Here is a 27,222-nt window from a genome sequence, read left to right as displayed (position 1 = left end):
GTTAATATGTTTGTGTATATATGGATATAATCTTGTATAATATAATGTAATATACATACATACATGCACAATCAATATATGTATATAACATATATAATAGTTAGATATAAAAATCACCATTTTTTGAACTGCAGTTGATTTGAATTTTAAGGGATATACTCCAAAATTACAGCAATGTTTTATCCCTTATTTGAACCTACAGATAAGGGATATAGGAGTCACTATTGACTCTTTTCTGTATTAACCACTATCATATGTGTATATATATATACATATATATATATGCATGTGGTGTAATATTCCATATTAACCACGTAGCAATGAGCTACATACATCTTTATTAATTAGTTTTCTACTAAATATAACATTTCCCTTTATCTCTAGCTAATTATTTTCCTAACTACAGTGTCAATACCTGAATTCCTGTTTTTATTAGATGGCCTGAGATGATGATTATTTATTTGAATGGTGGGGGCACCTCCAAGCTGGCTTCTGTGACTTCTTCCTATGGTTAGTGAAGTTTTGTCCTGCTCTCTGATGTAGCAAGATTTTCAGGCCTATCTTTTACTTCCCAACCTTGTCTCTGGGCTCTAAGTGTCCAAGACCCAACATTCTTTGGGCAGGTATGGATTCAAAGCTAGCCCTCCGATTGGGGCATTCTAAGTAAGTGTTGCTCCTGGAATCATAGTTTTGGACTTTTGTACTTGACGCTTAGAAATATGTAGATAAATATGTATTTCCATATACTCAAATGTGCATTTTATGACTATTTCCATGTATTTATGACTATTGTATTTTCAAAGCTATGCATTCATTCTGATCATTTCAATTTAAACTTAACACCTCATTTTTAGCCTTTTCCTTCTATGTTTAGAATCTTTACTTCAGAAGTGAGAAACTTGGTTCCCATGACTTCTAATATATTTCATTATATACCAAATCACTTAGTTATTTACTTTAACTAATTTGCAAGCCACCACAGCTGCCTTGGCACCTGCGCTTTTACCACCTGTGATATAAACCACCCCCACATGGAGTCTACTTCTAACACACCTCCATTTGACCCCTGCCCCAACGTCCTGGCTTCTGCCAGGACTATAAGAGCTGCAGGCAACAATTCCATGTGCCATGTGATCCCCCTTGGTTCCAGAAACCAATACCTAAATACTTGATGGGAAAGGGAAGAAAAGGGGGGAAGACAGAGAGAGCTAGGCAAGTTCTTTACATGAGACCGAGGTAAAATGGAACCAGGTAACTTGAGGAGATGAGTGGTTTTGGGAGAGATGAGGGAGAATGATGGAATGGGTGACACTGAACAAGATGCATTGTACTCATAAACTCATTGTGCTCATTAACTCATATGTTAAAGTGCAATCCTTTTGTGCAACTACTTAAGATAATAAATTAAAATATAATTAAAAAATTTTTTTTGGATCCGGTCGTGGGGCCTGAACTCTGGGCCTGGGTGCTGTCCCTCAGCTCTTCAGCTCAAGGCTAGCGCTCTACCACTTGAGCCACAGCGCCACTTCTGGCTTTTTTCTTTTTGCTTATGTGGTGCTGAGGAATTGAACCCAGGGCCTCAGGCATGCAAGGCAAGCGCTCTACCACTGAGCCACCTTCCCAGCCCCTAATTAAAAATTTTTAGAAGGCTAAAGAAAAGGCTAAAACCAAAGATGGAAAAAGAAATGCAAACATATGTAGGTCAGCCCAGAAATTCACAGAATCTCTGTCATCCACCATGCTGTCAGCTCCAAATCCAGCTTTCCAAATCTACCCAGGACTTATGGTTTCCCCCATTTTGTGAGTTACCTAGTGAATACAGTGCTACCAAATGTTCAAAGAGAAGGAAAAAAGTAGTCAATGAGTCTTTACCAATGTGTGTTGAATAGAACCCAGAATACTTAGCGAGATATCTTTTGATTATAGAAACCTTAAGACTTTGAAGCTTTCCAAATCTACCCAGGACTTATGGTTTCCCCCATTTTGTGAGTTACCTAGTGAATACAGTGCTACCAAATGTTCAAAGAGAAGGAAAAAAGTAGTCAATGAGTCTTTACCAATGTGTGTTGAATAGAACCCAGAATACTTAGCGAGATATCTTTTGATTATAGAAACCTTAAGACTTTGAACCACAATGTTGACTGTTGTAGTCTACATAAAATGATTGTTACATCTTTTGAGCCTTTAAGAAATTCATTTCTAGCCAGGCGCCGGTGGCTCACGCCTGTAATCCTAGTTACTCAGGAGGCTGAGATCTGAGGATCTCGGTTCAAAGCCAGCCCAGGCAGTAAACTCCATGAGACTCATCTTCAATACACCACCAAAAAACTGGAAGTGGCGCTGTGGCTCAAGCGGTACAGTGCTCGCCTTGAGCTGAAGAGCGCAGAGACAGTGCCTAGGCCCAGAGCTCAAGCCCCACGACCGACCAAAAAAAAAAAGAAAAGAAAAGAAATTCATTTCTTATGTTTTCCGAAGATGAAGTAGAGAATGTATAGAACAGTAATTTGCATTTTAGAGTCACATCTTAAGTGCTGGGCTGTGGATGTCCCAAGTCCATCAAGCTGGGGACTCTTCCTGACCCTGCATGGTTCTGAATTAGACATAGATAGAGACACAATCTGAACTGCTGCTTCTGAAGGTCTTCATGCAGTGAAAGCTAACAATGAGGCATAGGCAGGTTCCATCACCTTTATTCTCCTCCACCAGGGCTCCAGGCCTTCTCTGTGAGACAGCGCGTTTTGGCAGCAGACCCATCTCCAGAAGCTTCTCAGATGTGATAGCCCTATCTCGGAAAGAACTTCCTGAGGCCCTTCCTGTGCTCCCCACCAGACGCTCATTCACCTGGATACTTTTGTGTTCTCAGATTGACTGGTTTTCTTCCCTGTCAGACTTCACTCCTGCAGCCTTGCCAGCACAGCTTGAGTCCTAGGATAAATTCTTCTACCCACAACACAGTGACTCTTCCACTGCCCCACCCCCATCCCTGGAGACTGATCACAGACAACTCCTATTGTAATTCTTTCATTGGCCTGCAAAACTTCGGTGAATCACCATAAATGAGAAGCCAATGCAAACCTGCTCTGCTTGAACCAAACAAAGCCTTCACTGCAGAGGTTAGGATTCACACTATGTTCAAAACAGAACAGTCTCTAAGAAGAGGGCTCCACTTGCTGCTTGGCAGGGTGAGGATTGTGACTTGAACCCAGAACACATATTGCTGAGAAAGAGAAGCTCTTATTTCTCCAAGTGGTGGAGTCATGAAATATCAGCCAGCACTGTCATTGCAAGAAAAGAATAGCCCGTGCTGTCTTTGCAGGGAGTTACCATACCACAGCCACAACTAACAGGTCTGTGATTGCAGTGTTGTCTAGTTTACAGTCCCCCTTCTGGGAATTACTTTTCAATAGTTAGAAAAACACTATAGTTGTGACCAGTGAGCTTATTATAACACAAATTAAGGGCACATCAACCAATCTTTTATGTTTTCAGAAATGTATTAGAATAAAGAGGAACAAAAACCAGGAATGTGCAGAATAATAAAATAATAAAAGAGTTACTTTTTAAACAGGTAGGTGATTGTGTTGGGCAGCAAATAGGATACTAGAAATCCATTGTTCAAATCTCTTGGAGCCAATGTATTTTCGAATGCAATAGCAACCAAACTCTAAAAAACCCCCAAACGATATAAAGTATATAGAGTATTTTAAACCAACCACATCGGCAAGTATATAACTGTTGAAAATAACAAAATTGTGGTGATTTCCATTAAGAATTACTTTATGGCATCTCAGCCAGAAGAAGCAGTAGAGTCCAGAGGTTCATGAGCCTAAACTTTGGTATTATGGTAACAGAAGCTATTTCTGGCTCCTCTCCCCAGGGAGTTCTTTACTACAATAATTTATGGCAAGGGTGAGATGAACAGTTCTGGATGCAGTGGAAATTGTTTCTTTGGTGAATCCTTTTGCTTGAAATGCTGGGAAATGGTGTCTTAATAGTTCAAGACCTACTTAACAAAATCATTGATTGATGGGGATTATAGCTATAACTTTCCTGAAGAAAGATTTGTTATTTTCATACATTAAAAATACTACTCCTAGAAGGAACTATAGCTACTACAATCCATATACTTTCACATCTGTACAGAATACATCTATCTATCCTGTTGGCCAGATCCAAGCTTTCTTCTCCAGTGGGGCCACATTCCAATGCCCTTCACCCAGGTCAAATAATACTCAGCCTGTCTTGAATGCTATCACTGCCTGTCATTACCCTTTCCAGGGCAAATACTAAACCTCTGATTCACCTCCGTACATCCAGCTTCCCAAGTTAGCTGCATTTCCTTTCCTGTTCTATCCATGATCTCTCCTAGGGAGTTCCTGATAATTCACACAAGCTCTTTCTGGACTTGGACATCACACTCTTCTGTGTCCATCTGAGAACAGTGAGCAATGCAGAGAGGGACTTCTACTGCTTCAGTCTTCACTTTGAGCTCAATACCAGCATGTGGTCCTTATTTAGTAAATATTTCTTAATTGAATTGTACAAGAAATCATCATTTATTATGTTTGGTCAATTTGGCAGGGATGAAAGTTCTATAATGGCCCATTGGTACTGTAATGAATTTTTCCTCTTAGCATGCTATTTAACAAGCACTTCCATTCAATGTCCTCTGGGTACCTACAAAGGCCGAGGTCCCCTGATGGGGCTTCCTATCGACTTTCTCCACATAGGTAAGGTTCTCAGACTAAATGTCTTCCAATTCTGATATCTCTCTTCTTACTGGGAAGCAACTGACAGTTAAAGCCAAGATCTGGACCATGTTTCTGGGTAGTTAAAGCCCCCTGGATGCTTCAATCAGCTTTCATAGGTCCAGAGAGCTCACAGGTCTCTGCAGTGCTTGTAAGCTGAGGGCTTTGGGATTTTCCTGGCTTGAAGGACAGTCAGTGACTTAAGATGCTGAACAGAGGGCTAGGGGATATGGCTCCATGGCTACACATGAAGCCTAATTAGTGAAGGGTGGGATCAGTTATGACCATCCTAACTCAACTGAGCACTGGGGGCAGACCTCATTGTTTGTCTGTGGCAATGGGTGACAGACTGTCCTTTTACTTATTTCTCTTATTTTTCTTAGTAGCAAATGGCACAAAGTGGCACAGGGCTTGTTGTTTTCCTTGATCATATCTTTTTCCTTTCTTTCCCCGAAAGTAAGGAATTCAGGGCAACCTATTCATGACCATGAAAACACACTAACTCTCCTAAGACATGGGAAATAAACCAAAGCCACTCAGGATAATGTGTCCTAGTGACAAAGAAAGATTTCAACAGAGCTAATATTATTCATCATGATTTTTCTTCAAGAAGTCAAACACCTGTTTTCTGCACACAGCTGATGACCAACCAATAATTCCAAGTCAAGCTAACCTTTTAGTTTCAGATTTCTCAGGATAAAGATTTTCTTGCCCTCTCTGCTCCTGCACTGTGGTCTATATCCATTAGTGTTCTAATGCAAAAAAAAAAAAAGACAAGAAAACCACTGGCAAATTCACTGAAATGACATTCAGTCCCATAAGGAATTCGATGATCTATGGGGATGGCTAAATAAATATGGTTAACTTGTCAGAGCAGAGTGCAGAGAAGTATTCAAACCCAAACATTTCTCATGATGACCAAGTGAAAACAGTTTTCTCTCTGTTTATGGCAAGCAAGTCAATAAGTGGCTTCTGGTACAAGCCATTTGAAGCTCTGTCTGAGGCTCTCTGCTCTCTAATCTGATATTTAATTCTTCTCTGTGCTATTGACTTGGCCATTGATCAGGATTTTCCATTTGCTCTTGGAATGACATCCTCTCAGGCTGTTTATTGCTCACAGTTACAAGGCCAAGGGGATTGGGGAGGGTATATCTGGCCTGGGTCACTACTTGGCTCTACCCACTGATGGAGGAGTAAATTACTGCTGGGTTTGGCCAGGTACCATGTCCTATGTCCAGGAGAGGTGTGATTTCCACAGTTATTTGCCCCTCTGGCAAGGCCTTCTACACAGTCTGCAAAAAATCTTCTGAACCTCTCAGAATAAAGAGAGTCACTTAGAACTCACTACATCAGCTGATGGATGTAAGGGCAGGTTGAGTATCTTGAATCTGAAAACCTCAAATCTGGTGCCATTGATAGCTGATGCTTTTCAGTAACCAAGATGGAGATATAAGAGAAAAATTCCATACCCTGAAGCTTGGCTTCATGTACAGAATTGTTTAAAAATATCATTGATCCAGATGCATTGTATTCATACATTGATCTGTGGAATGGTAACTCCTTTGTATAACTACTTAATAATAATAAAAACATAATTTAAAAATACTACATAAATGACTTCAGGCTATGTGAATTTGGAACATAAATTATTTTCATGTTGAATTGATTCACAAAATAGCTCATTATGTATATGCAAATATTCTTTTTTAAAAAATAAGTTTGTTATTGTGAAAATACTGTACAGAGGGCTTACAATTGCATGAGCAAGGTAAGGAGTACATTTCTTGTCAAGCATAGTTGCCTCCTCCTTTGCTTCTCCCCTACCATCCCTGCCCTCCCATCTTCACGAATACACTCTCCACCCCCCCCTCCAAAGTTGTAAAGTTCATTTTTCGACATTGTTGCAATGAGTCCACCTGTATCTCTATTAAACAATTTTTTCCTTTCCCCTCCCCAAATTATACCAACATCAAATACAGTGAAAACAGGGGTTATACTGTGGGGGAGGGACATACAAAACAACAAAAAAGCACCTTATAAATATGTTAGAAACAATAGCAAGAAAGAAAAAAACCACTTATGTCCTTTTCTTGAGGCTCATTTCGCCTAACATCATCTTATCTGACCTTTTCTGCTTGTCTCACACATATACAAGTTATCACAATAAGGGAAACCATGGGACCTATGTTTCTTTGGGCCTGCCTTACATCATTTAATATAATTTTTTCCAAGTCTTCCCATTTCCTAATAAATGGGGCAATGCCATCCTTTCTGATTATTCAAATATTCTAAAATTGAAACAATTGTTTACAGGCATGAGCCACCCATGTCCAGCTGGTTTCTAAATCCTAAGATACCTGAGAGGAGAAACTAAATATCACTAACTCCTGTGGCCATCTTGCTAATAGCTTATTGCTTTCTAATGAATTTGAAAATTTATTTCAATTTTGGCAGTATTGGGGTTTGAATTGGCAGTACTGGGGCCTCAAACTTGCTTGGCTGGTACTCTACCACTTGACCCACGCCTCTACCCTTGTTCTTTGCTAACCAGCAAATGGAAATGGGGCATAGCAAACTTTTCTACCTGGGCAGTTCTCAACCTGAGATCTTCCAAATCTCTACCTCCTGAGTAGCTAGGATTACAGGCATGGCCATAAGAGTTTTTCACTTTAAACACATTTAAAATGAACATGAATAAAAAGAAAATATAATCTGTTAACAATGAAGCATAACTTCTTCATATGATCCATCAGCAATGAGAACAACTTTTACATAAAAAATAATTTTACTATTTCTTCCTCTTCCATAGGAAGTGATTGTTCAGCCTTAATAAAGTCCTGTGTCTCTCAAGGCTTTCTTGGCTAGAGATGATATTCTAGCTTGAGAAGACCTCTGCAAGTCCTTTTCAATTACACTAATGAAAAAAATTTGACATAAAATTCTAGGTTACAAACTATTGTCCATGGAATTCAGTGTAGCAGATTTTTAAAATATATACCTGCTTTACACTAAGGTGCTTGCTAAGCACACAACGTGCAAGTTTTACTTAAGCAATAAATACACACACACACACACACACACATATAGTGTCAGTAAAAATAATGTGTGTGTGTGTGTGTGTGTGTGTGTGTGTGTGTGTGTGTGTGTGTGGCTTCAGGGGTATGATGATAGAAGAGAGATGCTATAATAAGATGAGTCTGGTGTTGGTAGCTCATGCCTGTAATCCTAACCTCTCAGGATGCGGATATCTGAGGACTGTGGATCAAAGCCAATTTGAGCAGAAAGATCTGTGAGACTCTTTTTTAAAAATTTTTATGTAAATTTTATTATAAAGCTGATTACAGAGGGGTTACAGTTACATAAGCCAGGCAATGAGGACATTTCTTGTTGAACAGTGTCACCCCTCCTTCATTTTCTCCCATTTCTTCCTTCCTGACTCCCCTCCTCACCAAGTTGTGCAATTCATTTCAAACATCTGAGAGACTCTTATCTCCAATTAAGCAGCAAAAACCAGAAGCAGAAGTGGCTTAAGTGATAGAATACCAGCCATAAGTGAAAAAGCCAAGTGAGAACCCAAGGCCCTGAGTTCAAGCCCCAGTACTGGAACATACACACAGCAAAACAAAATAAATAAAACAAAAACAAACAGAAGAAAAACTCAAGATGCTGGCAATGAGACATGAAGACCTGCGTTCTGAGATTGAAGGGGTGTGTGAGTTCAGACTCCAGCCATTAGGAAACTTAAGACATAAGCAGAAAGAGGTAATAAGAGCCAATCTCACTGGAAAGATGGGTGCAGAAAGTCTAAAATTTTAAAGACATTAAATTAATTGAGTAGGCATGTGAAAGTATGAATTACAAATGTTTAGTTAAAATAGTTTATGGGATAAGAAAAAACTGCAGGAAAATCAAGGGAATGGTTATGTGACATTCCCAGGAAAAAGTAATGTGTGGCCTAGGCTTAAGGAAGGACAGTGGAAGGTGCACAGGAGGAGGACAGAGGGCAGTTTCTCCCTAAGATGCAAATTGGTGTGGTCTGGGACTGATGTAAAAGCAATGCCCAAAGGATAACATGAAAGAAAATGTTAACACTAGCCTTTGAAGGTTGGGGGGTTGTACCTGGCCAAAGCTTCCCTGACTTCCACTAAGTGAGGAGGCAACCAACTGAGGCAAAGAGAGGAGGGGCAATGGGGAGAGCGCAGCCTGGTGTTTGGGCAGTGCTCTGTCAGTACATCATACCTGATGTAGAAGATGACCAGTTGAAGTCTATAGGGAATAGCAGATGGGAAACTGCAGGCTTCACAGCCAAATAGATCTAACTCCACACATCTATTGGTGAAGAAGGTACTGAGCCTCTTTGGGTCTCCATTTCACATCATCTGTGATGTTCAGCTATGAGGCTATTAAAAGGGTTTAATTGCTGGCTGCCAGTGGCTCATGCCTATAATCCTAGCTACTCAAGAGGCTGAGATCTACGGATCTTACTTCAAAGTCAGCCCAGGCAGGAAAGGCCAAGGTTTATCTCCAATAACCAGCAAATAGCCAGAAGTGGAGCAGTGCCTCAAGTGGTAGAATGCTAGCCTTGAGTAAACAAGCTAAGGGACAGCAGTCAGACCCTGAAATCAAGCCCCAGTGCTGACACACACACACACACACACACACACACACACACACACACACACACAAGAAAGTGTTAATCTGTACAATGCTGACATTATTTGCTGCTCCAAATAGTTTGTGCAAATTTAGGATGAAGAAATTTAGGAGTGTGTGTGTGTATGTGTGTGTGTGTGTGTGTGTGTGTGTGTGTGTGTGTGTGTGTGTGTGTGTGTGTGTGTGTGTGTGTGTAAAAGAGAGAGAGAGACAGACAGAGAGAAATAGATTAGGAAAAGAAGAGCCAGTAAGAGCTGGTTTCTACCTGTTCATCTAGAATGATATATTTCCCAGGATCCTGATGGGAAACCCAGTTCCCATGAAATATCCTAAGTAGAAGCTGTTACTTCAGGTGAACAATAATATCTTTGTCATTAATTAAGGTATACCACTGGCTGAGATAGGATAGGGGCATTTCAAATCTAAGACAAAGCTAATTTCAGACTTCTAAGTAGGAAGCAGATCAAGTAAGAAACACAAACCTTGGGCTTCTGGGTAGTTGGTAATTAACACAATTCCCCAAACACCTCAGTTCCTGACTCAGATGCCAAGTTCTACCTCCACTGCAAACAGCCTGAGATCCTGCCTCTTATTCATCATGCTGTCCACATGCAGACTTGAATTCTTCATGGGATATGCTGTACAGCTTAACTGTACAAGCCATTAATGAAGCTTAAGACATCATGCTGATCCCTTCTATGCCCAACAAGGTGCCAACAAAGCCTCTTGGGACTCCAGCTTTTAAGTTCCAGACCACAGTGTTCTCTGTAGCTCAGATCAACTCACAGGTTATTTGTCTTAGTCATAATGACCCTATTTAACTAAGACAGGGATTGTAAGTCTGGAGATATTTTCTTTCAGCCATATTTTGAAAGAAAGAAAGGATGTTTAAGTTAAGGACTCTATTTTCTCCAGAAGAAAAATAGATTTTGTCACCAAGTGCACATTAAATGGTGTTAGTGTTTGAACAAATGATGAGTCAATGAGTGAAGGGAACAGGGGACAAACACAGCTAGCATACTCAATGTATGTATGCAATCACGGAAGCAGGAAATGTGAAATGAGTCTGAGGGGAGGATGGCAATCAGATGGTGAAGAATGATGAAAAAGGTGACTGAATAGAAGGCACTAGACACTTAGATGGACACATTAAAATTATAACCCCTATACAACCTTTTGAGATTCAGAAAAATAAAATTTTATCTTAGACTTTGCTGATTATTTTCCAAGTTGGAAGCAAAAGATCTAGAAAGTCAAAGCTTTCTATAGCTTGAAAAAATGTAATTGATCTATTTTTTGTTACCTATTCATAGATATACAAATATCTTTATATATGTATACACATATGTTCATAAAAGACACACTAATTCAATGGCTTTTGATCTGTGCTTCAAAGATATGTTTAGGCAGGCCAAAGAAAACAGCAAATGTAATCAGCTGCATAGAAATCCTTAATGGACATGGAGGTAACTTGTTACAGCTTGATACATCTGTCTCACAGATGTGTAGAAGTTAGTTGGAATATCTAACTTGCTTCTGACTTAGTAGGAATTCTAAGAGCTTAATAAAGCACTTGTGGCAAGAATGAATGAATGTGCTTGCATGGAAATATCACAATGAAATCCCCTTGGCTTTAAAACAGTATGCTAATTTAAAAGTAAAGAAAAAGAATAAATGAGACCCCAGCTTTCTCTCTTCTGATAAAGTGTCTTTCTCATGAAAGTGGGTTGAGATAGAATCAGTGTCAGGACTTTGTTAAGTTACAGCTGTGTGCTTTAAGTGGATTATATTAGTGCTCTTTGTGAACTAAAGATAGAACTATTGTGTTGGTCTTTGCCACAGCAAGTCAGTTTTCCTTCATAGTGCCACAGGGCACTTGTAGGTAGCATGTACTCACAAATGGCTGATGCTATTGTATTTGATCTGTAATGTCAGCCACAAGCATGACTGGGACATCAGTGTGATCATTTGGGAAAAGTCTGCAGTCCCGTGTGGAATGGGAAACAGGGGCAGGTTTTTCTTCTGCCTTTCACACCTGTGTCTTCTGTCTGAACACATTTTTCACCTGTAAAATCCAATTAACTAAGAGCTCCAAGAAATGGCTTGCTGGATATTTGCTTACAGAAAACAATATTAACACTCAGTAGAATATTTGACTATGTCACAGTAGTTTTTTAAAATACATTTAAAAATTATCTTTAAGTACTTGTACCAAGGAATTTCAATTCAATATGGAAAGTGCTGGCTCAAGACTGCTTCTTTGAAAATCTTGAAAAGGAGCTGTGTCTTACATGAGTGGATGATTAGTGCTCTTAATCAGGAGTTTTATTTACTTTTGTTTTTGTTTTCATTTATTATAAAAGAATGAGTCTGGACACTTTTGCTATCTTGTCCTATGGTCAATCTCTCTGTCTATGTCTGTCTGTCTATGTCTGTCTGTCTGTCTGTCTGTCTGTCTGTCTGTCTGTCTCTCTCTCTCTCTCTCTCTCTCCCTCTCTCTCTCTCTCTCTCTCTCTCTCTCTCTCTCTCTCTCTCTCTCTCTCACACACACACACACACACACACACACACACACCTTTGGGTCATGTCAAGCCCACCTCTTAAAATGCTATCACCTCCCAATATGGATGTCTAGGGGAACAAATGTCCAACAAATGGAGAACTAGGAGACATTGGAACCTACCCAAATACAATGCAGAGTAAAATCTGGGTATCATATAGTCCTGCCAGCATGGTGCTGCCACAAATAGGCCCAACTTCCTATTCTTGAGGACTAATCATTTAACTTGTCTCACAGCAGCTCCACCAACAAAGCAGGCATGACTTCTGCCTTGGAGATTTTACAACAGGGTCATTTCACAAGGAGCAACCAGTGATAGGCCCAGATCATTAACCAAGAAGCTTGAGAAGGGAGAGTTGGAAATACCCTTTCTGTGACAGGCATGTCAGCAACAAAAGATAATGTTGTGCACTGACACATAATAAAGTCACATATTCCTTCCTCTGCTCTCAGGAGTAAGCCTGCTCTATCTGTAGGTAGCTTGACTGCCCACCAGATTGCTATAAGGTAGTGGTGGAAAAAGGTGGGATCCATTCCCAGTTGCTCTTTGCAGGACCCACTCTTCCCTAAGCACTCTCCAACCAAGTGCCCGTGGGCATCTCTATGGAAGCCATGAATTTATTCTACAGCTCTCTGATTAGGCTGCATGGTGGGCTTCTTAGCTGCTCAGGGACTTCTGATTAATGAGTACACACAATCAAAGCATCTCCACACAAGACATTCAACACTATGACAGAAAGATGAAAAACTGTCACACGAGGTCCATAGACCTAAACATAGCCCTCAGAAAAGATTTCACGCAGCGGTAATGCCTAAACCCTAAACTGTGAGTCACAGCAGACAGCAGACCTGGACAAGACAATGCTACATGAAGCTGGAGTCCCCCCTAAAGACCACAGTGGGCCTTCTGAGTTATGTCTACATTGGAAAGAGTCCTAGGAACATATGTGTTTCATTATGGTGGTCTATTTTTAGGGTGGCTTATATTCTACATTGTTCTTTGGAAGATCAAGATAATTCATTCCACAAATCCCCACTGCACATCCAATAACACACAATAATGTTAATACTAATGTAATCTGAAGCACTGTATTGATTACATACCCTTGAAAATGTCTTTAACTTTTAAGTAAAAATGGTCAAGTGATCAAGAAAAGACAATTATTTTTAAATAGGTGCGAGTAAGAACTCTGAGAAAGCAGAGCCTTCCCCTCTGCGGGAAGGTTGCTATGCTCAAACCTAATTACTCATTGCAGGACTTTTCTCAGATGAAAAGTCCAGCTATGGAAAGAGCAAACATGTCCATACCTTGCTCAGACATTATTGTCATAGCTATTACTAGAACTTTCTAGCTTTTTGCTTTTAGCCCCTTCAGGAAACACAGCAGAGTGCCACCTGTGAACCATGAGCTGCAATGACGAATGCCATTTTCAGGTGGGAGCACTTAAGACCCAGTGTGCAATTATCCAAGTTTGTTTATCCCATGGAGACCACAGTGCCACAGGCTGAAGCAAATGTGGATTCAGAGGTGGGTTGCATTCAGCGTCCTGTGTTCACAGTCTCTCTCTGTTCTGACTCTCTCTCCCGCTCTCTTCTGGTACTAGGGCTTGAACAAAACCTTGTTCTCTTGCTGGCTTATTGCTCATGACTATACTCTACCATTTGATCCATGCCTCCAATCAGGCTGTTTGTTGGTTAACTGAAGTTGAAGTTTTATAAACTGCCTTCTACCCAGGCTGGCTTCCAACCATCATCCTCCAGGTCTCAGCCTCTTGAGTAGCTAGAATTATAAGTGTTAGTCTACTCTGATTATAAACTTAGAAAATCTTCACAGAACCATCAGCTTTTCTTCTTGAAGCCCCAATATGTTAAGCACTGGGTCTTGTTGTTGTTTCTTTTAGAACAAAAAGTTAAATGAAGCCTGAGTAAACCTTTCTGACACTAACAGACAATTTAACAAAATAAGTATCAGGAAGATGAAATGAGATTGTTAAAAGGGGGTGTAAATAGAAAGTAGAAGAAGGCAAAATGGAAGAATGGACAAACAGCCAGAAAATTCAATACACATACGTTATTAAGGATGTGAAAAATGTGAAATGCATCTGGGGGCATGAAACAGACAGGATAGAGTGATGGGAGGGGTGACTTTGATCAGATAGCACAGAACACTTAGGTGGACATGTTAAATTGTAACCTACTTGTACAACCTTTTGAAGTTCAGGAAATAACGAAAATAGAAAACCATTGAGACTATTTTCTTGTGTTGCTAGCAATATTGTAATATTATGTTGGAGGTGACACATAAGATATGTACTTCCTTTCCAGGGTTCAACACATCTCTAAATGTAGGGAGTCCTAAAATAAAATAAGAAAGGAGATACAATTGTTTGTAAGACAGTGATTTCAGTATTTTGAAATAACTGTTTCAATCACAGAAAGGGTGACAATGTATATAATGTCTATAATATTATCTTTGAATATATATGTATATGTATATATGTATGTATGTATATATGTATAGCCACAGGGTTTCTGAAATTCAAATGGCTGAATGCCTCTCCCCTGGGACAGCCCATCACATCCCAGCAAACATTACCCAAAGAGGGCCAGTGGGTTGCCCTCTCATCTCAGCAAACATTACCCAAGGAGGGCCAGTAGGATGGTCCCCAGGTCTTCCTTTGTGTTATCTAATATAAAGTACAAGCCATCTGTGCTTTCTTATTCTTGGAGAAAGCTTTGAAGCTTCAGGTGACAACATTACTTCTTTCCCTTCAAGTATGATCACTTTAATATAATCTAGTAGAATAGCAGACTTCAAAGAGGACACAGCATTGAAAGGGCCAGTGCTCTTAGGATTACTCTCAAGTCCCAGGGATAGAACTCAGGGCATAGGGCTTGTCAGGCAGAAGCTCTACCACTGAGCTATGCCTCTAGCTCATTTTGCCTTTGGTTGTTTTTCAAGGTAGGATCTTTTTTATGCCTGAGCTGCCCTTGGCTGTAATCCTAATACTTGTGTATTCTCACATTGCTGGGGATGACAGGTGTTTGCCCTGGTGCCCAGCCATTGGGTGAGATGGAGTCTCATGAACTATAATGCCCTGATTGGCCCTGAACTGTGATCCCTCATGCTCATCTTCCAAACAACAAGGACTATAGGCTGCCTATGAAGCTCTCTGGTCCAACAACAAAATTGAGAAGTCACAGCAGCATTGTATGCCCTCCCCTTACTAAATCTATAAGGGCCATTGATGGTGCCAAGAAGTCTGAAAATGTGTGCAGAGAAATAAGGGAATCTTGGAATCCATCAACAGATGGAGGGAAGGAGTAGAGTAGGGCTGCAGAAGGGTGTTCTCTATTGCTACTGGAGAAAGGGTGCATTTTAATGGTTTTCTTATTTCTTAATTTAATTACTTTCTTTTGCCCATACTGGGTCATGAACTCAGGGCCTGGGAGCTATCCTTTAGCTTTTTTGCTCAAGGCTAGTGTTCTACCATTTGAGCCAGACCTCTACTTTTGGCTTTTTGCAGGTTAGAGATAAGAATCTCATAAACATTTCTGCCCAAGCTGGTTTCAAACCACAATCCTCAGATCTCAGCCTTCTGAATAGGATTACAGGTGTGAGCCACTAGCATCCTGCTTATTATTGTAGGGGGGGGAGGATCTCCTAGACTGTTAAGGTCCCAGACTGTGTGAGAAAAACTAAACCAAGAAATTGACCCTTTACTAAAAACAGAGAGGCCATAAAGGGAGACCTTAAAACATTTCACACTCTCTCATACCCTGCCTAATTAGAATGGCACCTGCCTTGGCACATTGTATATTCTCCTGTAGCTATCTTTGTAATAAATCTCCTGCAGCTGTCTTTGTAACAACCCCCAGCTTCAAGGGTGCAGGGGCATATGACATTATGTTTCTGGAATGTACAGCCCTTATGAGTAACAATATCTGCCTGCTTTGTGTGAGGACCCCAAATTCGAGAGCCAATTCAAACCAAGATGATAGGTTAGTTTAAACAGTTACTATGAGACAGACTGTAACCCCATTGGCCACTGACATAAATATACAATCTTTACATGTGTGTTACATTCCCGTTGGTCACCTGTGTGTGACCAGGCATGACCACATGGATTTTTTCTTTAAAAACCCTAGCTTGTGGGCCATTCAGGGTCGCAGTTTCTGTGCTGTGTCCCTGGCTGGTCAGCGATCCACTTCCACAATAAAGTCATCTTTTTACATGAGGCTGTCTCTGAGTGGTGGACTCTTTTCCCCATAACAATTATTACTATTTTTATATACTCTCTCTATACATTACATACTCTTTATATATTCTGTGTATTGAGGCTTGCTCAATACACTGAAAAACAAATTGCCCAAGCAGTACGAAGAACTAGTCTGAACACCAGAAAAAATAGAAAAGAAGAAGTAAAATATACATTTAGACAAAATAAAATTAAAATACTTTTGTCTGTTAGGGCAATAGAGCCCTCCGCTTTGCTGTCTCTGTGTCTCAGCTATGGGCTCTTCAGGCTCTGCTGAGCCTGACCCACATTCCTAATGCTTGCAATGGATCCATCTTCTTTTCTTGGAGGAAAACGCTGACGTAGAGCTGCTGGCAGCTAATAGTGATAAGGTCCCAATTTTTCCTACTACTGATTTTTAATAATTGGGGTACAGGTCAATATCTGTACAAATTTCTCTAGACAAAAATCACACACTGATCAGGTCATACAGGATGGTAAAAGTTGGGGAGAGTCAGCTCCATTTCCAGAAATTCTCTATAGCCACTTTGTCAGGATCACAGTGCCAGGAGTGTTTGCACACACTGCTTCATTTACTCTCTATATCCCCCCTGAGTCCAGGCCAGGTTTTTCACAAAGATCCCGAGGCTCAGGAAGATAAAAGGAAGAAGGAGGACTCACCTAAGGCCAAATAGACCCTTTAAAGCACTTAGGACACTGGCCTAAGAAAACCATCCTATCACTCAGGGTAATTTTAAACTTCTCTTAGTGCTCTTTCCAAGTCACCTTGGGGTGACAAGATCATCTTGTGACAGCAGCAGAAAACTGCCTTCTTATTGTGACCAGACACCATCCTATAACCCAGGATAAACATCAACCATTAAACTGGAGCACACTTTTTGATCAAGACCATCTGATCACATATACCATCTTCCTTTACTTAAACCTAAAACTTAACTGTATTCCTAGCTACTCAGGAGGCTGAGATCTGTGCTTCTTTTTTTTGGGGGGGGGTGTCCGGTTGTGGGGCCTGAACTCTGGGCCTGGGTGCTGTCCCTCAGCTCTTCAGCTCAAGGCTAACGCTCTACCACTTGAGCCACAGCGCCACTTCCAGCTTTTTGCTTATGTGGTGCTGAGGAATCGAACCCAGGGCCTCATGCATGTAAGGCAAGCACTCTACCACTGGGCCACCTTCCCAGCCCCGAGGCTGAGATCTGATGATCAAGGTTCAGAAGCCAATCCAGGCAGAAAAGTCTGTGCAACTCCTATCTCTAATTAAGCAGCAAAAAGGAGGAAATGGAGCTGTGGTTCAAGTGATAGAGTGCCAACCTTAAGTAAAAAGCTAAGCAAGAGCATAGGACCTTGAGTATAAATCTTAATACTAACACACACACACACACACACACACACACTCCCCTAAAATTTATGCAAATATCCTGAAGACAATCCCAGGGTCACTGAGCCTCCCTGTCTTCCCAACATGGCTACATTCCACTAAATTTCCTTTCTCTAATGTTCACCAGTCTCTTTAACTTGTGTGTAGGGATAGGGATGGGAAACCCAGCTCAGTCTGTTTGAGACCCTCAGAGTTGGGGCTTTTCACCCCAAACTATGATTTCATGTTGATCTATCATGGAAAAACCACTTAGAATAAAGTGGGATGTGCTGACTCCAGCTTACCTTTCAAAGCCAATCTGCCGAAATGTCTTCTCCCATGTGGAGCCTGTAAGGGAAGGAGAAGTGGTCAGTGCATTTCAGGTCTCAGACAAGCCTGTAAGCCTGTCCTGTTGCTTCTCAGGGGGTTTGACATTCCATTCCCATGAAATGATTTGATTTTCCCCTCTGCAGCCTGCAGGTGGCCCTTGTGTTTTGGTCATTTTATTTTACTTTGTAATTGGCAGTGCACATTTGCCCTGTGAATGGAGATGAGGGGAAAGAGCATAATCATCACCTAAATATAGATAATTTCTTTGTGGGACATTCAAAGTCATTGCTTCTTGTTATTTTGGGACATACAATAAATTATTGTTAACTATCATCATCTTACTATGCAAATCAGCGGCAAAATATTTCTTATTGAACTTTGTATCTAGTAGCCACACACTTGGCCACACCATCCATTTCCTTCTTTAGCATCTGAAGATTATGGTGAGACAAAAGGTGAAAGATTTGGCAGATAGGGAGATACCAGACCCTGACCAGGTGGAGATAAAACCGCTTCCTCTTTCTGAAGACAAGGTCCCTGCTGGCCATGGAACAGACCCATGCAGGGGAGAGGTGCTTCTCCCTTTGGGATGAGAACAATGGCCTAGCCAGATTCCAGAACAGCTGAGACTTGCCTCAAGAGCTATAGAGAAGAACTCCATGAGCCTACATTGGGCTACTGATTTCTGGGTCTCCTCTGGCTCTTTTTAAGTGAGAATTCTGTACTCTTCTTCTCCCTCCAGTCAGAAGTCCTGGTTGGGGCTTATACCAAACCAAATATTATAATTAAAAGGCTGTCTGCACGTCCCTGGCTTTTTACTTACTTTCCTTTTTTTTCTTGTCGGTCGTGGGGCTTGAACCCTGGACCTGGGTGCTGTCCCTCTTCAGCTCAAGGCTAGCGCTCTACCACTTAAGTACAGTGCCACTTCTGGTTTTCTGTGGTTTTATTGGAGATAAGAGTTTCACAGATTTTCCTGCCCGGGCTACCTTTGAACTGCGATCCTCAGATCTCAGCCTTCTGAGCAGTTAGGATTACAGGCATGAGCCACTGGCACCTGGCTGGCTTTTTACTTTCAATTAAGCATTACCCACTTTTCCTACTTCATAATTCTTTGGTGTAGAAAGAACCCAAGACCTCCTAGACTGATCAACAGTTCTATTCTCCACTTCCAGGAGATAAGCCTTTCAGATTCTGCATATGGACAGAGCAGAAGTACACAAACGGGATTCCATCAAACCACAAAGTTTTGAAACAATCACCCTTCTGAACTTCTAAATATATCCATCTTAGAAGAATATGAATAAAACTCTTTTGCTAGAAACAATTTTAAAAAAGCTGGGTGGGGCATATACTTGAAACCCCATCTCAATCTATCACTGGGCTCAGTGGCATAAACCTGTTTTTCCAAAAATAATAGAAGCATAAAATAGATTGTAGCTCAGGTGCCAGGTCAGGAAGTAAAACTCAGCCAGTGGCTCACGCCTGTAATCCTAGCTATTTAAGAGGCTGAGATCTGAGGATCGTGATTCAAAGCCAGCCTGGGCAGGAAAGGCCATGAGGCTCTTATCTCCAATTAACCACCAGAAAACTGAAGGGGTGCTGTGGTTCAAGTGGTAGAGTGCTAGTCTTGAGCTGAAGAGCTCAGGGACAGCGCCCAGACACAGAGTTCAAGCCCCACGACTGACAAAAAAAAGAGCTAGGGGCATGCCTCAAGAGATACAGCACCTGTCTAGCAAGTTCATGACACTCAGTTCAAACTCCAGTATTGGAAAGAAAGAAAAAAGAAGAAGAGGGAAGGGGAGGGGAGGGGGGGAAAGGAAGGAAGAAAGGAGGAAAAGGAAGGGGAGAGGAGAGTGAGTTTTGCACTGTAACATTCAAGTCTTATCTTAGTTGGCTGCTAGCCAGGTGACACTGTGAATCTCCAATCATTGTACATCACGTCTTCTTGTTAATAAGGTTGGATCATGAGTTTAATATTTTACTTTTTAAAAAAGAACATGAAGGCGAGGCACCAGCTACTCTGGAGGCTGGGACCTAAGGATCATAGTTCAGAGCCAGCCTGGGCAGGAAAGTCTGTGAGATTCTTATCTCTACTAAATTACAAAAAAGCTGAAATGGAGCTGTAGCTCAAGTGGTAGAGTACTAGCCTTGAGCAAAAGAAATTCAGAGATAGTGCTCAGGCCCTGAGTTCAAGCCCCAGGACCAGCACCAACAAAAACCCCAAAACAAAAAAACTTTTACGCTAACAGTTTTTAGTTAGGAGAATGCAAAACTGCTATTTCAAGTCTACAAATTTCCATGTAATAATTCTTCCTTACTTGACAGGCATATAATAACTTGATATAGAAATGTGCTAATTTGGGCTGGGAAGGTGGCTCAGTGGTAGAGCGCTTGCCTTGCATGCATGAGGCCCTGGGTTCGATTCCTCAGCACCACATAAGCAGAAAAAAAAAGCTGGAAGTGGCACTGTAGCTCAAGTGGTAGAGTGCTAGCCTTGAGGTGAAGAGCTGAGGGACAGCGCCCAGGCCCAGAGTTCAGGCCCCACGACCAGACCTCCTCCCCCCCAAAAAAAGAAATGTGCTAATTTATATCAAATATCATTAAAAATCATTGTGGAGGTGATGTACAATCAGGTACTGAGTACATTTCTTTTTGATCAGTGCCACCCTTCCCTCAAATATCATTTTAATAAAAAAAAACTTCTACATGTGTCAAAGTTTGGGTAACTTGAATTATTTTTTCATTTTTGAGACTCAATCAGTGGCAAAGTATTTTGAATATTTACCCATGCTTCCCTTAATTCCTCATGTGTGATATGCTGGTTGATGGCCACAGCAGAGTAGTAAGCCAGTTACCAATCCATACTGCTTTTTTGAGAATGTACTTTCTGAGAAAGTACTGTCACAGGATGCAGCAATACTTCATTCACCTCAGGCTACTAAAAATATCTTCTGCTGCTCTTCCTACAGTCAAAGTGAGTGGGGATGGTGTTTGAGTTTCTTACAAACTCTGCCTCAAATGGTTTATCTTTATGTGACCCCAAAGGACATTTGTCTCTGGGGAGAAAGAAGTAGTCCCCAGGGAGTCAGGGCTAGTCCCCAGGGAAACACAGCTAGAATCCTCAGGGACACAGAACTAGTTCACAGAAAGTGTGGAGATGTCATTTTACCTCTAGATTGGGTCTCTGATCATAGTAGTGTTTAAATCTTTGTATTAAATAATTAAGGATTACACTTTGGATATGAACTATACATAAATTTGCAACAGATTCAAGCTCATATTATTGGATCCACCTGAGTCCCAATGTGGTTCATTAAGTAAGAGGGAAAGACCAAGATTTCAACTAACCAGCCTAGGGATTTCTCTTGTTGCCTAGTCCAATGAATGTCCTGAAAAACCATTAAGACTCCTATCTCAAACCAGGGACCAGTGATTCATGCCTATAATCCTGGTTTCAGGAAATGGAGAAGGAGAAGATTCAGGTTCAAGGACAGCCTGGGCAGAAAAGTTTGAGAGATGCTCTTCTTCAACCCATAGTAGACCCACGCTATGTGCGAGGCTGAGAATGAGGGGTTTGTGGTTCTAGTCTAGCCTGGCCCATAAAATTCTGGGAACTCATCTCCACAGAAGGAAGCTGGTTGTGGTGATGGGCACTCGTGATCCCAGCAACACCTGAAACCCTAAAAGCAGTTGAGTTAAAGCTCACTCACATGCCCACACTGGCAAGTGAGACCCTATCTCAAAAACAACCTGTGAGAACAGGCTGGAGGCACAACCCAAGTGGTAGAGCACCAACCCAGCAAGCTTAAGGCTCTGAGTTCAAAACCTAGTACCCTCCCCCCCAAAAAATATAAGGATTGTTCAAAGACAGTATGTGGTCCCTGGAGGCTTAGTAGTTAAGACAGTTTTAAAGAACTCACAGGCTTTTAGGTAGTGGCTACACTGTCTTCTGGGACTGCTGGACACTGCCTGGCCCAGGCTAGGAAGTGGGAGAGACAACAGACTGCTGGAGGAGAGCCAGAAGATCTAGTACAGCCAAGATTAAGGTTCCAGTGGTGGCAAAGTGTGGTGGTGAGAGGGTTCACTGCTGTTCTTGACTTCTCATGCCTTGACTGAGCAATAAAACACCTTATAAATGTTCTATAGTTCCATTGTTCTCCAAAAGCTCATTTCCAACATAGTATCTAGTTAGTATTCCTGTTGCATTGGCTCACCCTTTGTCCACCCTTTCTGTGATTACTCTTCCCTTCCCCAAATCAGGTAAACTTATATACATCACAAAGGATACAAAAATCAGAGACAGAAACCATGGGGAATAAACCAGAGGAGAAAAAGATGAAAGACAAAATAAATAATTGCAAACAATGCACACACACACATACACACACACACACACACACACACACACACACACACACACACACACACACACACACACACACACAGAGAGAAAAAACAACCACAACAAAAACCTCTTCTTTCCATATCATAGAGATAATTTAAATTAACATCATTTTATGTGGTCCTATGTGCATAGCTATTGGGCTATTGTGAATTTCTGCTCGGACTATCTTACACATATACTAATTACAAATAGGGAAACCATGGAGACTGTGTTTCTTTGGGCCTGGCTTACTTCACTAAATATGATGATTTCCAAGTCCTTCCATTTCCTTATGAATGGGGTGATGCCATTCTTTCTGATGGAAGCATAGAATTCCACTATATATATATCTCAAGATAATGTGATATATATGTGTATGTGTGTGTGTATATATATATATATATATATATATATATATATATATACATACACACACATGTATCTCCATTCATCTACTGAGGGGCATCATATCTTAGCTATGGTGAATAATACTGCAATGAACATAGTTGTACTGGTAGCTTTAGTGTGGCCTTGTTTGTAATCATTTGGATAATGCCCAGGAGTGGGGTTGCTAGGTCCTAGGGGAGCTCTATGTTTAGTCCTTTGAGGAACTCCGTATGGCTTTCCAGAGTGGTTGAACCAGTTTACATTCCCACCAACAGTGTAGTAGTATTCTCTTTGGGCCACATTCCTGCCAGCATCTGTTATTATTTGTTTTCTTGAATAAAAGCCATTCTAACTGGGGTGAGGTAGAAGCTCAATGTAGTTTTTTATCTGCATTTCTTTAATGGCCAGAGATGTTAAGCATTTCTTCATGTGTCTATTCTTATTTCCTCTAAGGCAACAGACAAGGGGATCGAAATAGGGAAAGAAGAAGAAAAACTCTCCCTCTTTGCAGATGACATGATCCTGTATTTAAAGAACCTCATAGATTTCTCTCCCAAGTTACTTGAGCTGATCTGAAATGTGACAAAGTAGCAGGGTATAAAATTAACCCACAAAAATCAATAGATTTTCTGTATGCCAAAAATGAGGAAAGCAACTCCTTTTGTAATAGCCTCCAAAAAAAAAAAAATACAATACCTAGGCATTTACCAAAGGTGTGAAGGACTTCTATGATGAAAACTTTTTAAAACCTGAAAAAGGAAATTAAAGCAGATTTAAGAAAGTAGAAGACCTCCCATGCTCCTGGATTGGGAGGATTAACATCATGAAAATTACAATACTGCCAAAAGCTATCTACAAATTCAATACAATACCCAGCAATATTCTACCAACATTCTTTAATGAAATAGAAGACCCCAAATATGAAAAATAATCCTTAGCAGGAAGAATAGTACTGGAATAATATCAATACCAAACTTCAAATTGCTTTGGGGGCTGGGAAGGTGGTTCAATGGTAGAGTGCTTGCCTTGCATGTATGAGGCCTGGGTTCGATTCCTCAGCACCACATAAGCAGAAAAAGCTGGAAGTGTTGCTGTGGATCAAGTGTTAGATCACTAGCCTTGAGCTGAAGAGCAAAGGGTAGCGCCCAGGCCCAGAGTTCAAGCCCCACAACCGACAAAAAAAAAAAAGAAGAAGAAATTGTTTTGTCCTGGAACATGAACAGGCCTGAGGACAAACGGAATAGTATTGGAGACCCAGACATGATTCCACACTCCTATGGCCACATAATATTTGATAAGGGAGCCAAAATCATCAGATGGAAGAAAGACAGCCTCTTCAACAAATGGTGCTGGCAGAATTGACCATACTTGGTAGAAAACTGAAGTTAGATCTAATATCTATATCTATATCTATCTCCTTATATATCACCCTGCACCAGAATCAACTTCAAATGGATCAAAGACCCCAAGGTAAGAGCAGATACCTTGAAAATATTACTGGAAGGGATAGGGGAAACACTAGGGTTTCTACACACAGGTTGAAACTTCCTAAATAAAGATCAAATAAAAGCTGGATAAATGGGATCACATTAAACTGCAGAGCTTCTGCATGGTAAAATGACATAGCTAGCAAGATAAATAGAAAGCCCACAGATTGGGAGAAGATCTTTACTAAATGCACAACAGACAAGGGCCGCATATAAAAAATACACTTAGAGAGAAAAACATTAAGCCCCCCAAAACCAAGTCCTGCAAGAAACAACTACCCATTAATAAGTGAGCTAAAAAATTAAGAAGAGACTTCTCTGTTGCTCTACCATTTGAGCCACATCTCCAATTCTGGCTTTTTGTTGGCTAACTGGATAAAGTCTATTGACTTTTCTGCCTGGACTGCCTTGGAACTGAGTTCCACAGATCTCAGCCTTCTGATTACAAGTGATTACCAGTGTGAGCCAGCAGCCCTTGCCTGAAACCCTCTTTCTCCTCCTCCTCCTCTTTCTTTTCCTCTTCTTCCTCTTCTTCTTCAATGATGATAATGATGATGATGATGATGATGTAGCTTTACAAAGGGATTACAATTTCCGAAGTCAGGTTATGAATGCAATTCCTCTTGGTCAATGTCACCCCTTCCTTTGTTCTCACCCATCTTCCCCTTCCTGTCTCTATCCTCAAGTGACATGTTTCGTATTTTGAAGCCCTCTTTCATAATAGATTATTGTAAAAATAAAATAAGAAAATGATTTTGTTATACAGTACTAATAAACTTGGAATATGAAGTTTTAATTAAGAAATAGATCCCTCTTCATATTAGTAAGAAATGTAAATTTATTTGGTCAGGAGAAGTCAATAGTTTGGGGCCAAGTATCCTAGTACTGTTTAGAACAGAACATTATTCAGCCACTCAGCCAAGTGCAGTAGAGATGAGAATATGACTTGCTCTGCTTAATAGAACTAAATCTCATTAGTGATTTGAGTGTCTTATATTCCCCAGACTCATCACGCAAGCAGTCATCTTGATCTGCTCAGAATATAGGACTGGATATATTGAAATATGGTTTCTGCCCTTAACTTTCAAATACACAAAGGTTTAGGGTTTATGTGTGTTGTGAGTTCTCAGCCTGCTGAAACAAGAAGCACACAATAAAAGGACAGACATATCCAGATCCTTTGGCACAAAAACTATTTTTGGCAGCTCATTATTCAGTTACTGTGGAATTCTTTTAAAGCCATTAACCATCCCTTTACTTGGTAAGGGGATACTACTCTCCATTGCCAAAGCAGTCCAAAACTGAGGAAACAAAAGCGACTGGCAGACTTTCTTGCTTAGGACATTTCTAAATGAGATTTACAGTGCCTTCATCTATGTTGCTTGGTGAAGTCCCAGTAACCCACAGACATCTGGAGTCTAAAATATTAAATGGAAAACTTCTAGCAAGAAATGGCTCATATGTTTTAAATACTTTTTAGTATAGGAGATTGTTGTAATTGTTTTAGTTTGTTACTATTTTTAATCCTACTGTTCTAATTAATAAATGACACAATATCATAGTTGTGTACATGGAAAGCAAACAGCATAGTCCTGAGTTTCAGACATCATGGGAGGAGGGGGTCTTAGAATGTGCACCCCATAGGCAGGGGCGGGGGGTGGGACACTACTGCAGTACACAGAGCTCTAAAATATACCACACTTTTTAAGATAAAGCAAGCGGTGGTAACAGAAAAGGATAGGATTTAACCTATGGAATAGATAGCATATATGAGAGTGAGTTTTCTTTTCCAATCTTAGATGAGCTTACTAGAAACAATGAACTATGATTCTTCACTTTGAAACACCACTAATAGAATGGAAATCTAGAGCAACGATGAGAGACCATTTTGAGTAAACCAACCCTGCCTTCTTATCCTTCACTGACCAATGCATTCTGAGTCTGCTCCTGTGCATATCCTGGTGACCAAACACCCTGAACGCCTCAGAACTGACAGGAAAAAGGCCTCCCAGTAGATACTCTCTGTAGCAAAAAATGCATTTGTAACTAGTCTCTTACTATTTGTCCATCTTCAACCCCACCTCTGTCTTCTTAGCAGACAGATATTATTGATATGTTAATTTGGGGGAGAACTTCAGCTCTAGATTAAAATTATGGTTAAAGCTGGCTAATAATGATCCAAATTGCTTTTCTTTCTTTCTTTTTTATTTTATTTCATTTTATTTTTTGTCGGTCATGGAACTTCAACTCTGGGCCTGGGTACTGTCCCTGAGCTCTTCAGCTCAAGGCTAGCACTCTACCACTTGAGCCACAGTGCCACTTCCAGTTTTCTTAGTGGTTTATTGGAGATAAGAGTCTCACAGACTTTCCTGCCTGGGCTGGCTTTGAACTGCAATCCTCAGATCTCAACCTCCTGAGTAGTTAGGATTACCGGTGAGTCACCAGAGCCTGGCTAAAATTGCTTTTCGTGTCACCTAATACCATATATAGTTAGTTAGATAGACAGATAGACAGACAGACAGATAGGTAATATGCACATATATATCATATATCAGACACATACATATCATATATATATACAATGCCCTATCTATCTATCTATCTATCTATCTATCTATCTATCTATCTATCTATCTATCTATCTATCTATCTATCTACTATCTATCTATCTTTGTCTTTCCTTTTGCTAAGATTTGGGTGTGAGTTCCAGAATTCATGCATTGGTAACTTAACTCCCATATTCATGCTTGGTGGTATTTGGTGGTAGGGTCAGGAAGTTACTAGGATTAAAGATTAAATAAAGTCAGAGCAGGATCCTCCTGATGATATTAGTGGTTCATTTAAAAAAAATAAGGGGCTCTAAATGTGATTTGGTGGTAGAGTGCTTGTCTAGCATGCATGAAGCCCTGGGCTTGATTCCTCAGTAACACATAAACAGAAAATGGCAGAAATGGCCCTGTGGCTCAAGTGTTAAGAGTACTAGCCTTGAGCAAAAGAAGCTCAGGGACAACAGGACTGGAGCAAGTGAGGGGGGGAGGGGGGGGAAGAATCTCATTATGT

General features: G+C 40.7%; 1 protein-coding gene across 1 annotated transcript in view; it reads right to left on the bottom strand.

Annotated features, from left to right (window-relative positions):
• Window positions 1-27,222, bottom strand: part of Piezo2 (piezo type mechanosensitive ion channel component 2) — a 395,532-nt gene that overhangs the window by 190,908 nt on the left and 177,402 nt on the right. The window contains exon 4 of the mRNA XM_070029632.1: window positions 17,880-17,922. Within this exon, the coding sequence (XP_069885733.1) occupies window positions 17,880-17,922 (43 nt within the window). The remainder of the gene's footprint in view (window positions 1-17,879; window positions 17,923-27,222) is intronic.

Source organism: Dipodomys merriami, unplaced genomic scaffold (assembly GCF_024711535.1).
Source record: "Dipodomys merriami isolate MVZ:Mamm:240054 unplaced genomic scaffold, mDipMer1.0.p SCAF_2, whole genome shotgun sequence".
NCBI classification, from domain to species: Eukaryota; Metazoa; Chordata; class Mammalia; order Rodentia; family Heteromyidae; genus Dipodomys; species Dipodomys merriami.
Note: the sequence above shows the minus strand (reverse complement) of the source record. Positions and strands in the feature narration are given on the sequence as shown.